Source organism: Corythoichthys intestinalis, chromosome 21, assembly GCF_030265065.1.
Source record: "Corythoichthys intestinalis isolate RoL2023-P3 chromosome 21, ASM3026506v1, whole genome shotgun sequence".
Lineage (NCBI taxonomy): Eukaryota > Metazoa > Chordata > Actinopteri > Syngnathiformes > Syngnathidae > Corythoichthys > Corythoichthys intestinalis.
In genome coordinates this window covers 4481742-4494037 of record NC_080415.1, presented here as the reverse complement: position 1 = coordinate 4494037, position 12296 = coordinate 4481742, and the positions used below count along the sequence as shown (strand labels likewise).

General features: G+C 41.1%; 1 protein-coding gene across 5 annotated transcripts in view; it reads left to right on the top strand.

Moving 5' to 3' along the window:
- The window catches only part of tmem94 (transmembrane protein 94), a 115895-nt gene that overhangs the window by 67157 nt on the left and 36442 nt on the right, over positions 1-12296 (top strand). For 4 of the 5 annotated variants that reach the window (XM_057825454.1, XM_057825452.1, XM_057825456.1 and 1 more), the window contains 3 exons: positions 45-163; positions 304-403; positions 9154-9262. In XM_057825454.1, coding sequence (XP_057681437.1) covers positions 45-163; positions 304-403; positions 9154-9262 — 328 coding nt within the window. The remainder of the gene's footprint in view (positions 1-44; positions 164-303; positions 404-9153; positions 9263-12296) is intronic. The other variant, XM_057825453.1, reaches the window with a different exon arrangement.

Genomic DNA, 12296 nt, shown 5'->3' with positions numbered 1-12296 from the left:
TCTATTGCCACTGGGCATCGCTTAAAATATTGTTAACTATGAAGCAGATTCTCGGGATGAAGCAGAAGGTCCATTGCTGCCAGAGGAGGAGGTCCATTTGGACATGGCCAGTTTCCAGCCCACAGATAGTGATGTGCCCAGCTTCCTGGAAGACTGCAACCGGGTGAGTTTATTTAAAAAGATAAAACCCAGTAATAACTGCAGTTTGTGACTCAAATAGGCAAATAGTGAGTTTCATCTTAGCCATTTTTATTCAATTATTTTTGTCACTTTGCTGTCCTTTTGCCTCTTTCTTTTCTTTAGGCAAAGCTTCCACGTGGCGTTCACCAAGTTCGACCTCATTTAAAGAACATAGACAACGTGCCTCTATTGGTGCCACTCTTCACTGACTGCACGCCTGACAGTACGTCTGCTTACACAGAATGTGTTCTTGCTGATGAATTAAAAACATAATAATAATAATAAAAACTCACTATTCTCTGCATAATTTTAATCTTGCATAATACCGTATTTTCGCGATCACAGGGCGCACCGTATCAAAGGGTGCAGGCTCATTATTGGGTGATATATTTGTGTTTAACACACACAAGGCGAACCACATTATTAGCCGCATAAAAACATACGCTGCGCAAAAGACGAGAGGGAACCCTAACGTAACACATTGTAGATGTAAATTAATGAAATGTTTTTATCAAATACTTTGTTCGTTCCATAGTTGAATGTGCCGACAACAAAATCACACAAAAATTATCAATGTGAATCAAATGTATCAACCCGTGAAGGTCTGGATTTGGAGTTATACTCAAAATGAAAGTGGAAAAACACACTACAGGCTGATTCAACTTTCATGTAAACAAGTCAAAATGAGGCAAAGTAGTGTGTGTGGCCTCCAAGTGCCTGGATGACCTCCCTACAACGCCTGGGCATGCTGCTAATGAGACGACGGAGGGTGTCCAAGGGAATCTCCTCCCAGATCTGGTCCAGGGCATCACTGAGCTTCTGGACAGTCTGAGGAGCAACCTGGCTCTGCCAGATGGACCTAAACACAATGTCCCAGAGGTTTTCTATTGGATTTAGGTCAGGCGAACGTGGGGACCAGCTAATGTTATCAATTCCTTCTTCCTTCAGAAACTTGCATACTACAGCCACATGAAGTTGGGCATTGTCCTGGACCAGGAGGAACCCATGTCCCACTGTACAAGCGTAGCTTATGACATTGAGTCCAAGGATTTCATCCCCATACCTAATCGCTGTCAGGGTGCCATCATCTAACCTGTAGAAGTCTGTGTGTCCTTCCAGTGATATGCTTCCCCTGACCATCACTGACCCACCACCACACCAGTCATGCTGATTGATGTTGCAGGCAGCATAACGTTCTCCATGGGATCTCCGGACCCTTCGGTCGCATGTGCTCCGGTTGAATCTGCTTTCAGCAGTGAAGAGCACAGAGCCAGTGGAATAGTTGCAAATTCTGGTGATCTATGGCAAATGCCTCTTAAGCTCTACGGTGATTGGCAGTGAGCACAGGGCTATCTACAGGATGTCAGGCACTCAGACGATCCTCATGGAGCCCATTTCTGATTGTTTGGTCAGCAAAATTCACACCAGTGGCCTGCAGGAGATCATTTTGTAGGGCTCTGGCAGTGTTCATCCTATTCCTCCTTGAACAAAGGAGTGAATACCGATCCTGCTGATGGTTTAAGGATCTTCTACGGCCCTGTCCAGCTCACCTGGAGTAATTACCTGTCTCCTGGAATCTCCTACAAGACGACAGGTTGGTCCTCAGACTGTCCAGGGACTCGTTGATGTGCTGGTCCAGATTTGGGTGGAAATCCCTCTGGAGAACATCCGCCGCCTCATCAGGAGCATGCCCAGGCGATGTAGGGAGGTCATACAAGCATGCAGAGGCCAAACACTTTACTAAGCTTCATTTTGACTTGTTTAAATGACATTACATCAAAGTTGGATCAGCCTGTAGTGTGTTTTTCCACTTTCATTTTGAGTATAAATCCAAATCCGGACCTCCATGGGTTGATACATTTCATTTTCATGGATAATTTTTGTCTGACTTTTTTGTCAGCACGTTCAACTATGGAAAGAACAAAGTATTTAATAAAAATATTTCATTCATTCAGATCTACAACGTGTTCCCTTTATTTTTTTCAGCAGTATATACATTATACATATAATTAATTAGTTTTCTATTATAAATTTGTGTTTATTATTTGTTGAAATCACTTTTCAATCTATAAACATCTCTAAACTATAATAATGTCAAACTGTGTTATATTAGTGTTCCCTTTATTTTTTTGAGCAGTATATACATACATATATTAATTAAAAAAAAAAAATTGTCGTCTCGCCCACCTGGGTGGTATGGTCCCTCCTTTCAAGCTTGGGTCCTCTACCAGAGGCCTGGAAGCTTGAGGGTTCTGCGTAGAATCTTAGCTGTCCCTATGATTTGCTCTTCTGAACGGAGACGTCGGACGTTGTTCCTGGTATCTGTTGGAGCCTAGTGTCCCGATCACTACAGGCACTACTGTTGCCTTCACTCTCCACATTTTCTCCAACTGTTCCTTCAACCCTTGATATTTCTCCAGCTTTTCGTGTTCTTTTTTCCTGATGTTGCTATCACTCGGGATTGCTAAATCTATCACTACTGCTGTCTTCTGATGTTTATCCACCACCACTGTGTCAGGCTGGTTGGCCATCACCAGTTTGTCTGTCTGGATATATATATATATATATCCAATAAGATCCAGGCCATTAACAGCTATGCCCTACCAGTAATCAGATACCCTGCTGGTATCGTATCCTGGCCACTGGAAGAGGTGCAGGCTACCGACATCAAGACAAGGAAGCTCCTTACAATGCACAGAGGGTTTCACCCCAAGTCCAGCCTCCTGAGGCTCTACACAAAGGGGAAAGAGGGAGGCCGAGGACTAGTGAGCATCAGAGCCACTATCCAAGAGCAAACTACATCCCTCCAAGAGTACATCATGAAAATGGCCCCCAGTGATGACCTGCTTGGTGAATGCCTCAGGAAACAGAAGCCCAGTAAGGAGGAGGAGCCTGAGGAGCTATCATGGAAGGACAAGCCCCTGCATGGTATGTACCACTGACAAATTGAGGAGGTAGCTGACATGATAAAAACATACCAGTGGCTAGAAGTACCACTGACAAATTGAGGAGGTAGCTGACATGATAAAAACATACCAGTGGCTAGAAAAGGCCGGACTGAAAGACAGCACGGAGGCACTAATCATGGCAGCACAAGAACAGGCCCTAAACACAAGATCAATAGAGGCCGGGGTCTATCACACCAGACAGGACCCCAGGTGCAGGCTATGAAAAGAGGCCCCTGAGACAGTCCAGCACATCACAGCTGGGTGCAAGATGCTGGCAGGCAAGGCATACATGGAACGACATAACCAGGTGGCAGGCATAGTGTACAGGAACATCTGTGCCGAGTACAGACTGGAGACCCCAGAGTCAAGGTGGGCAACACCCCCAAAGGTGGTCGAGAACAACAGAGCCAAGATCCTGTGGGACTTTCGGATCCAGACAGACAAACTGGTGATGGCCAACCAACCTGACATAGTGGTGGTGGATAAACATCAGAAGACAGCAGTAGTGATAGATGTAGCAATCCCGAGCGATAGCAACATCAGGAAAAAAGAACACGAAAAGATGGAAAAATATCAAGGGTTGTAGGAAGAGTTGGAGAAAATGTGGGGAGTGAAGGCAACAGTGGTGCTAGTAGTGATCGGGACACTAGGGGCAGTAACCCCCAAGCTGGGTGCATGGCTCCAACAGATACCGGGAACAATATCCGTCTCTGTTCGGAAGAGCGCAATCCTAGGGACAGCTAAGATCCTGCGCAGAACCCTCAAGCTCCCAGGCCTCTGGGAACGATGTCCGATGTCTCCGTTCAGAAGAGCGCAATCCTAGGGACAGCTAAGATCCTGTGTAGAACCCTCAAGCTCCCAGGCCCCTGGTAGAGGACCCGAGCTTGAAAGGAGGGACCAAACCGCCCGGGTGGGCGAGACGACGATTTTATATATATATAATTAGTTTTCTATTATAAATTTGTGTTTATTATTTGTTGAAATCACTTTTCAATCTATAAACATCTCTAAACTATAATAATGTCAAACATTTTGGTGTAAAGAATACATGTTGTCATGCATTGACTTGGTATGATTCGATGGGGGTGACATCTTCAAAGCTTACAAAATCGCACTAATAAGCACGTACTTACAAATACAGATGAGTGTATGCATCACAAAGGGCCTCTGAAGGAGTTGACAATTTAAAAGAGGTAGTGGCTTAATTAATTTATCCCTAGCGATACCTTCCCAGTAAGTCAGCTTAAAAAGTAGGAGAAAATCGCTCGTCAACCAAGATAAAATATATATATATAATTACGCCACGCACATAGAAATAAAGCCATGCATCATAAAGCACCTCTGATAGAATACAGACAGTTGAAAATTCAAAATGGGTCGTTTTTTTTCATCAACTTACCTCCGAATATAATATACAGCCACCCATTCGTATAAATGTGGTCCGCCCTCGTCGAAGTCATGTTTGGAACTACCCAAGGCTCCATTACCCGGAAATACCCGGAAGTAAAATTGTATAATGGATCCCTATGCTAGTGTCTCAACACTCTTTCTACACGGCTCTGATACAGCGCTGTTCACAGTCTCGTTCTCAAAGGCACAACACTCTATGCAAAGTTCAGTAGTTACAGTACATTACCAGCCAGTATTGTGTTTGGCAGCCCCTTTAAATTCTTGTCTTTTGGACAAAAATATTTATTAATCGTACTCATCTATTCATCCTATTTTAGTTGTGTCAAACTATTTTCGTCGGCAAAACCTCCCCGAAATTTTTCTCTCGTTTTAGTCAACAAGACGAAAATTCTCCCAATTTTCATCTTGTTTTAGTCACGAAATTTAAATTTTCTTATTTTGATCGACTAATATTTTTAAGTCGTAATTTTAAATTTTTTGCTGTTTGCTGTGCACTGTCTCGGAGGCTGGTGGGAGGCGCACATGTGACCAAGCGAGCAAAACATTTCTCGGATGCAAGCTGACTTGCAAGTTACGTATACATACAGTGGTATCTCTTCTTACACCATGAATTGATTCTGGAAGTAGTCTCGTAACCCGAAAATCCTGTAAGTAGAGACCTGTTTTCCATGTAAATCTGTTCGAAGCACTACTGAAACGCTACATTAAATTTTAGAATCTGGGTAAAACCGGAATCAAACAACAGCGAAACACATTTGAATCATTCCACATACCTACTGTAATCTAACTGTTAATACATGTAATGAGGTAGATAATAGAACGTAATGCAAAGGAAAAATGAAAAAATATATAACTTTCAAGTGACGCCTATCTCGTTCTTTGTCACACAAAAACGTGAGTTGATCTGTGCTCTAATATGCTGCTCATGTAGTGAACCGTCTGTGGGCTTACAAAAACTGTGAGACAACAGACGCCAACTGCCGAAACCACAATAACACCTTCGCACCGGTACACGCGATTATAGTGCGACCCCCGAATTGAAAAGTCATCAACAATAAAGCAATAGGAAAGAAGAATCACATTACGGAAGCATCATGGGAAAGATTATGACCAATAGGGCAGCAGGATCTGATGGCGCTACATTTAAAAGCAGAAATTACATACGCAAACTTTTGAACGGTAGTGTATAGCTAAGTTGAATTTTTTCTTTTATCCCAGACAATTGTTTTAAGTTGTTTTATTTACCTGACATGTTTCCGCGACTACTTCCACCTTCATCAGATTGTCACTTATGTTGGTGTGACGCATCATTTATCAGCTGATGGATGAATGCGTGACTCACCTGTCAGACTAGACAAGCAAGTCATGCCCTCTGCTGACCTTTCACTCTTTCAGGTAGTAGAGAGCATGTAAGCCCCCTCGTCCCTGTTGATGGTCCTCGGGCCCCGCTTGCGGATTTCAATGGCCTCCCTGATCCAGCGCTGATGTTTGTTTTCTTTGGTGCGGATGACTCTGGCCTTTTCCCGAGGACCATCAACAAAATCAACAATTTTACTATCCAAATAAAGAGCATGCAAACGGTTAAAAAAAATAACAAATATATAAAAATAAATACACCAAAGTTGGACAGAGATCAAGGCTCACTGTCAGTACTGAGTCATCGCTATGTTTGTTAACCCACACACGCTGTACGTTTGTTTGGAATCGCATTTTAAAATATGTGGTTTTATTGGCTTTCACGGTCAGAAAAGTTCCTCTTAAAGAGGCTAACATTTTCATTTCAGATGTCTAAAAGTGTGTGCGGCTCCCAGTTTTGTCTTTTCCTTAGAAACCCGGTCAAAATGCCTCTTAAATGTTGCCGACCCTGCCTTAGATGGTATGAGTCTTTAATTTCCTGGAATCCCACCATTTTCCCTTTCTTAATGATGACACAGTTGGCTGTTATGTGTCTTTTGTTCCAGAGTTCAAATGTGTGTTAATTTCCCCAGAGTCCCACCTTATCCATCTCGATAACCCCAATTCCCTCTCTAATTTAAGTTGTCTGACAATTCTAGAAGTCATCTGACAATGCTATAGTATGTTATAGTGTAAATTCTGTAATAGGGCTCAATTCTATCTTCTCCTAAACTTTAGTTCGTAAAATTCCCCACCAAGACAGTTATAATTGGACACCTTCCTTCTATATTTTCTATACTTTTTCATCCAGTAATAGTTGTGGGTTACAGCAGTTCACATATGGATGTACACTATCTCTCAAGAGCGTAGGTTTGCATGGGGACGGTTGGGACATAACACTACCAACTTTTGCTGAAATTGTCAAGCAGTATTGTTTTCGTCAGCGATGACAACAACGAAAATATTTCATCAACGAAAACTTTAGTCATGACAAGACAATTACGAGACTAAAACATAACAGGACGAAAATGTGCAATAGTTTCGTCACATGTTCACAATGTGTGACATTTTTTGTGTAGTTAGCCTGCATGTAGCAGTGTCTGGTTGTGTCACACGTGATGTGCTGTGCCCCCCGCCTGCCCCTCTAACCAGTGTGTCGTCTCCAGTCTCCGTGCAGGCTTGCACACAGGGTAAAAGTTGTTTTCCTGGCCAGAGAGAATATGCAATGTTGCTGTAGTCTTTATAGGTCCGTGCTGAGTGATCCACACACATCAAATGTAACTCGTAGCGTTAGTATACTATTCGGGTTCGCGTTGGCATTAGACTAATGTTAACGGCAAGCGTCGTCTTAAACTCTTTTTTTTTTTTTCTTTTTTTTTTTCCTTACAGTTGGCATTGTCCTTCTCGATAGACATTACAATATATGCTCGTCTGTCTGTGTTCATTTGAAATAGTTTGAAGCCTTTATTTATTTATGTATTTTTGGAGTATTTTTTTTATTTTACAGGCGAAAACATTTTTAGTAAACGTCAACTGAAACTAGACAAAATTAGTCCTGAGTTTTCGTCAACAAAAACGAGACGAAGACAAACACATTTTAAGATGACTAAAATATGACTAAGACTAATAAGTATTGTTGTCTAAAAGATTAGCACCAAGACGAAAATTAAAAGGGCTGCTAAAAACAACACTGGATTTCAGTTACTGTATATAGTTAATTTAGATTGTCTTCTCATGTTGTAAGGGTAGAATTGACCCTACCATTATTAAGTGAATTATTTTTATTATGCTCAGACTTACATTTACCCCTTTTCACTTGCTGAATGTGCCAGTCCATTTTTTTCCTGAAACGCACATTTGATTGGCTGACGACTTGACCGCCCCCCACAGCCACACACCCATAAACACACTCACGGCCCCGACAGAAATACAACATGTCAACAACATGCTGCCTCATCTGCCCCCTTTGAAGAAGAGGGATATTAGAAGTTTTTTTGTTTTGTTTTTTGGCCAGCAGCAGCCACTGTAAGTAACATAAAAAGGCGTCAGTGTTGCGGAGGTGGAGCTTTGAGAGAAGTGTCCTCTTGTATGTGTTTTCAACTGTTAACGTTAATTAAACTAAGAAATTTCGTGAACCGAGGTGTACCCCCTTTTCCCCAATTGTTCATTTTTATTTTATTTATATGCTTTTAAAGCAGACCAAAGGAGGTTTCATTTTTGTCGAGTTTGGCTGTGCTTTTGGACAAAAGCAGTACTGTTTTACCTTAAGGATTTATTCTGGATGTTTTCAAAATGTTTCTTTAGTAGTTTTTGAAAACAAAGGTTTGAATCGGACAGTGTATCACCTTAACCAATACACATGAACGTTAGTATAAATCAATACAGATTTATTTGACATTGATCATTTAGCCTATCAATTATTTAAGTTCAAATCTGTTAGAAATGTAGCCCTGAGCCCCATTCAATAATCTGTTTGGGCTTATTAATGTCCCGTCCCTTGCAAAAAATGTGCATGCAGCTTATGCTGTTATATCATCCCTACCAATGTTGAGACCAAACCTCTACATCCTTGGTATCTGTGCTGCTTCATAGTACTTTTATAAGTTAGGAAGTGCCTGTCTCCCTTGGTTTTTAAGTAGTTAATGGGTGGAATACTTAATTCTTGGCTTTTTACCTTCCCATATACTAGTAAATCTTTATCAGTTTATAACACTTAGTAAATAGAAGGTTTTGAATGGCCACCGGGAGCAACGGGAACAAAAATAAAAAGCCTGGCAAGACATTAATTCTATCGGCGAATCCTACTGGGTATGTGGTCCATCTGTCTATATTCTTTCTAATAGCAATTTCTGTGTAGTTAGTTTTTACGAGGCTTTTGAGGCTGTGTATATTTATTTATCAGTGAGTTAGTGTTGCCCCCATCATGCGGCCTGATGGAAGCAGCACAAACCCAAGAAGCGGGACAAGTAGACAAAAATGTCCCTTTTATGGTTTTCTTTCTGTGCCATATGTTTTTGTCCTGGAATGGTTGTTGACTGTTTTTTCCTGTTGCTGGCTGCTCGAACATTTGCAGTTATGTGTAATGTACTCTTTAACCAATTTTTCCATTAACTGGTTGCTATAATCTTGTGGAGTTTTTGTTGTTTAGCCACTATAAATCCCCAACAAAATAACGAATACTGCCTGCTGAGTTACCATTACTTTTGTGATCTATTTCCAGCTATGTGTGAAATGATAAAGATCATGCAGGAGAACAGGGAAGTCACTTGCTGTTTGGGAAGCGCCGCCAATTTTCGCAACAGCCGCCTTTTCTTGCAGAGTGACCTCAGGTACGTGCATGGAGACATGGTTGATGTTGCGCTTCTCAAAAACGATTAAAACAGTGATTGTATCTTCAAGTATACAGTTGTGGTCAAAAGTTTACATACACTTGTGAAGAACATAATGTCATGGCTCTCTTGAGTTTCCAGTTATTTCTACAACTCTGATTTTTCTCTGATAGAGTGATTGGAACAGATACTTCTTTGTCACAAAAAACATTCATGAAGTTTGGTTCTTTTATGACTTTATTATGGGTGAACAGAAAAAAGTGATCAAATCTGCTGGGTCAAAAATATACATACAGCAGCGCTAATATTTGGTAACATGTCCTTTGGCCATTTTCACTTCAATTAGGCGCTTTTGGTAGCCATCCACAAGCTTCTGGTTGAATCTTTGACCACTCCTCTTGACAGAATTGGTGCAGTTCAGTTAAATTTGATGGCTTTCTGACATAGACTTGTTTCTTCAGCATTGTCCACGAGTTCTCAATGGGGTTTAAGTCAGGACTTTGGGAAGGCCGTTCGAAAACCTTAATTCTAGCCTGATTTAGCCATTCCATTACCACTTTTGATGTGTGTTTGGGGTCATTGTCCTGTTGGAACAACCAACTGCGCCCAAGAGCCAATCTCCGGGCTGATGACGTTAGGTTTTCTTGAAGAATTTGAAGGTAATCCTCCTTCTTCACTATCCCATTTACTCTCTGTAAAGCACCAGTTCCATTGGTAGCAAAACAGCCCCACAGCATAATACTACCACCACCGTGCTTGACGGTAGGCATGGTGTACTTGGGGTTAAAGGCCTCACCTTTTATCCTCCAAACATATTGCTTGGCATTGTGGCCAAACAGCTCGATTTTTGTTTCGTCTGACCACAGAACTTTCCTCCAGAAGGTCTTCTCTTTGTCCATGTGATCAGCAGCAAACTTCAGTCGAGCCTTAAGGTGCCACTTTTGGAGCAAGGGCTTCCTTCTTGCACGGCAGCCTCTCAGTCCATGGAGATGCAAAACACGCTTGACTGTGGACACTGACACCTGTGTTTCAGCAGCTTCTAATTCTTGGTAGATCTGCTTTTTGGTGATTCCCGGTTGAATCTTCACCCTCCTGACCAATTTTCTCTCAGCACCAGGTGATAGCTTGCGTTTTCTTCCTGATTGTGGCAGTGACAAAACAGTGCCATGCACTTTATTCTGACAAACAATTGTTTGCACTGTTGCTCTTGGGACCTGCAGCTGCTTTGAAATGGCTCCAAGTGACTTTCCTGACTTGTTCAAGTCAATGATTGTTCAAGTCAATAATCACTCACAAGAAATTGCTAAGTCGTGTTGCTGTATGTATATTTTTGACCCTGCAGATTTGATCACTTTTTCTGTTAACCCATAATAAAGTCATAAAAGAACCAAACTTCATGAATGTTTTTTGTGACAAAGAAGTATCTGTTCCAATCACTCTATCGGAGAAAAATCAGAGTTGTAGAAATAACTGGAAACTCAAGAGAGCCATGACATTAAGTTCTTCACAAGTGTATGTAAACTTTTGACCACAACTGTATACGAATGGATATATTTTGCCTTCCAATAATCTCGAGCTAGCACATATACTGTACACAGCGTCCTCCATAATGCTTGACGACCCTGGTTAAGATGTATTTGCTAGATTTGATTAAATTCTGAGTAAAAGCCATCCTTTATTAGAAGTGAATTTATTCAGTGGAGAAAAAAAGCATCCCTCCACATTAACAAATTATTTTAAATCATGTGTGCCACAATTATCATTTCTGATTTTAATACCTTGTATAACCCACATTTGCCCACAAAGAAGCACTTAATTATATGCTATAATGTTTCACATAATGGGACATGACAGAAAGAGGGAGCATTCCTCTTTGCACAAACTCTATGAATTATCCAGTGACCTGAATCCTCTCCTGAGCCATTTTACTGCGAGGTCAACTGTGACAGACTTCCGCCTGCCGCCAGTGCGGCATTGTATGCTCCTGAAAGACTTTTTTTAAAGACATTTTTAAAACGCATTTTTCACCCTTATCCATCATGATGCTCTACACCAGTGTTCCCCAACCTTTTTTGCACTACGGACCGGTGTAATGTGAGCCTTTTTTTCCACGGAACGGCAATGTGTGGCAGAAAATGACAGTAAATATAAAATAACACGACGTGGCTAAAAACAAACAGTAAGTGCAGGGAGAATGTAACTCACTGTACGCTGAATCAACCTTTTTAAACAACAGCCTCTCCTAAAACCTGACGGCAAATATCCTTGGTCGCAGGCATAATGAGTTCTTCTGCAATTGTGAAATATTTCTTGGCGTTACAGCAATACAGTTCCCCACGAAGTATGATGCGCTCAGTGCATTCACTTTTATTGCCTCGTTTGCAGGCTTTAATCCAAATGTTATGTAGAATGGACTTGGTTGTAGGCTCCTCTTCTAGCTCAGCAGGTGGCCTTTTCCCAAATAAAAAATTATTTCCAAAGACATCGCCGCCCACAGCACACATCCAACAGCAGCTATAATGTTACTCTTCACTTTGACTGACGCTGGGCTGCTGTAGGTGTGCAAACACCCCAGTAATGGGAGCCAACCACTAGAGGGCAATGTACATAAATCTCTACTCGGACTAGTCAAGAGGCACAGGCCACACTGCAAAAACACCTCCTTAAAACTAGTTAAATCCCCTTGTTTTCAGTGTAAATCTACTAGAAATAAATTATCTGCCAGTGCTTCAAGTAACTTAGCTTTCTTGATATAAGAAAAATAGCTAGCTGAAAATAAGATTAACAAGCAATAAATTAGTATATTTAATCTTAAAAAAGCTTTGAAAAGTCAAATATTCTTAATACAAGAATAGATCTTGTTAAAAACATTATTTGAAAGCAAATTGTCATTTTAATTTTATTTACCTTTATTACCAACCTTTAGATGTATGGGTTTAATAAGAACAGTGGTGGATGAAGTACTTACTCACTTTTTTTAAGTAAAACTACAGGTACAGGTGCAAAAAAATTAAGTACTAGTATCTAAGAAAAA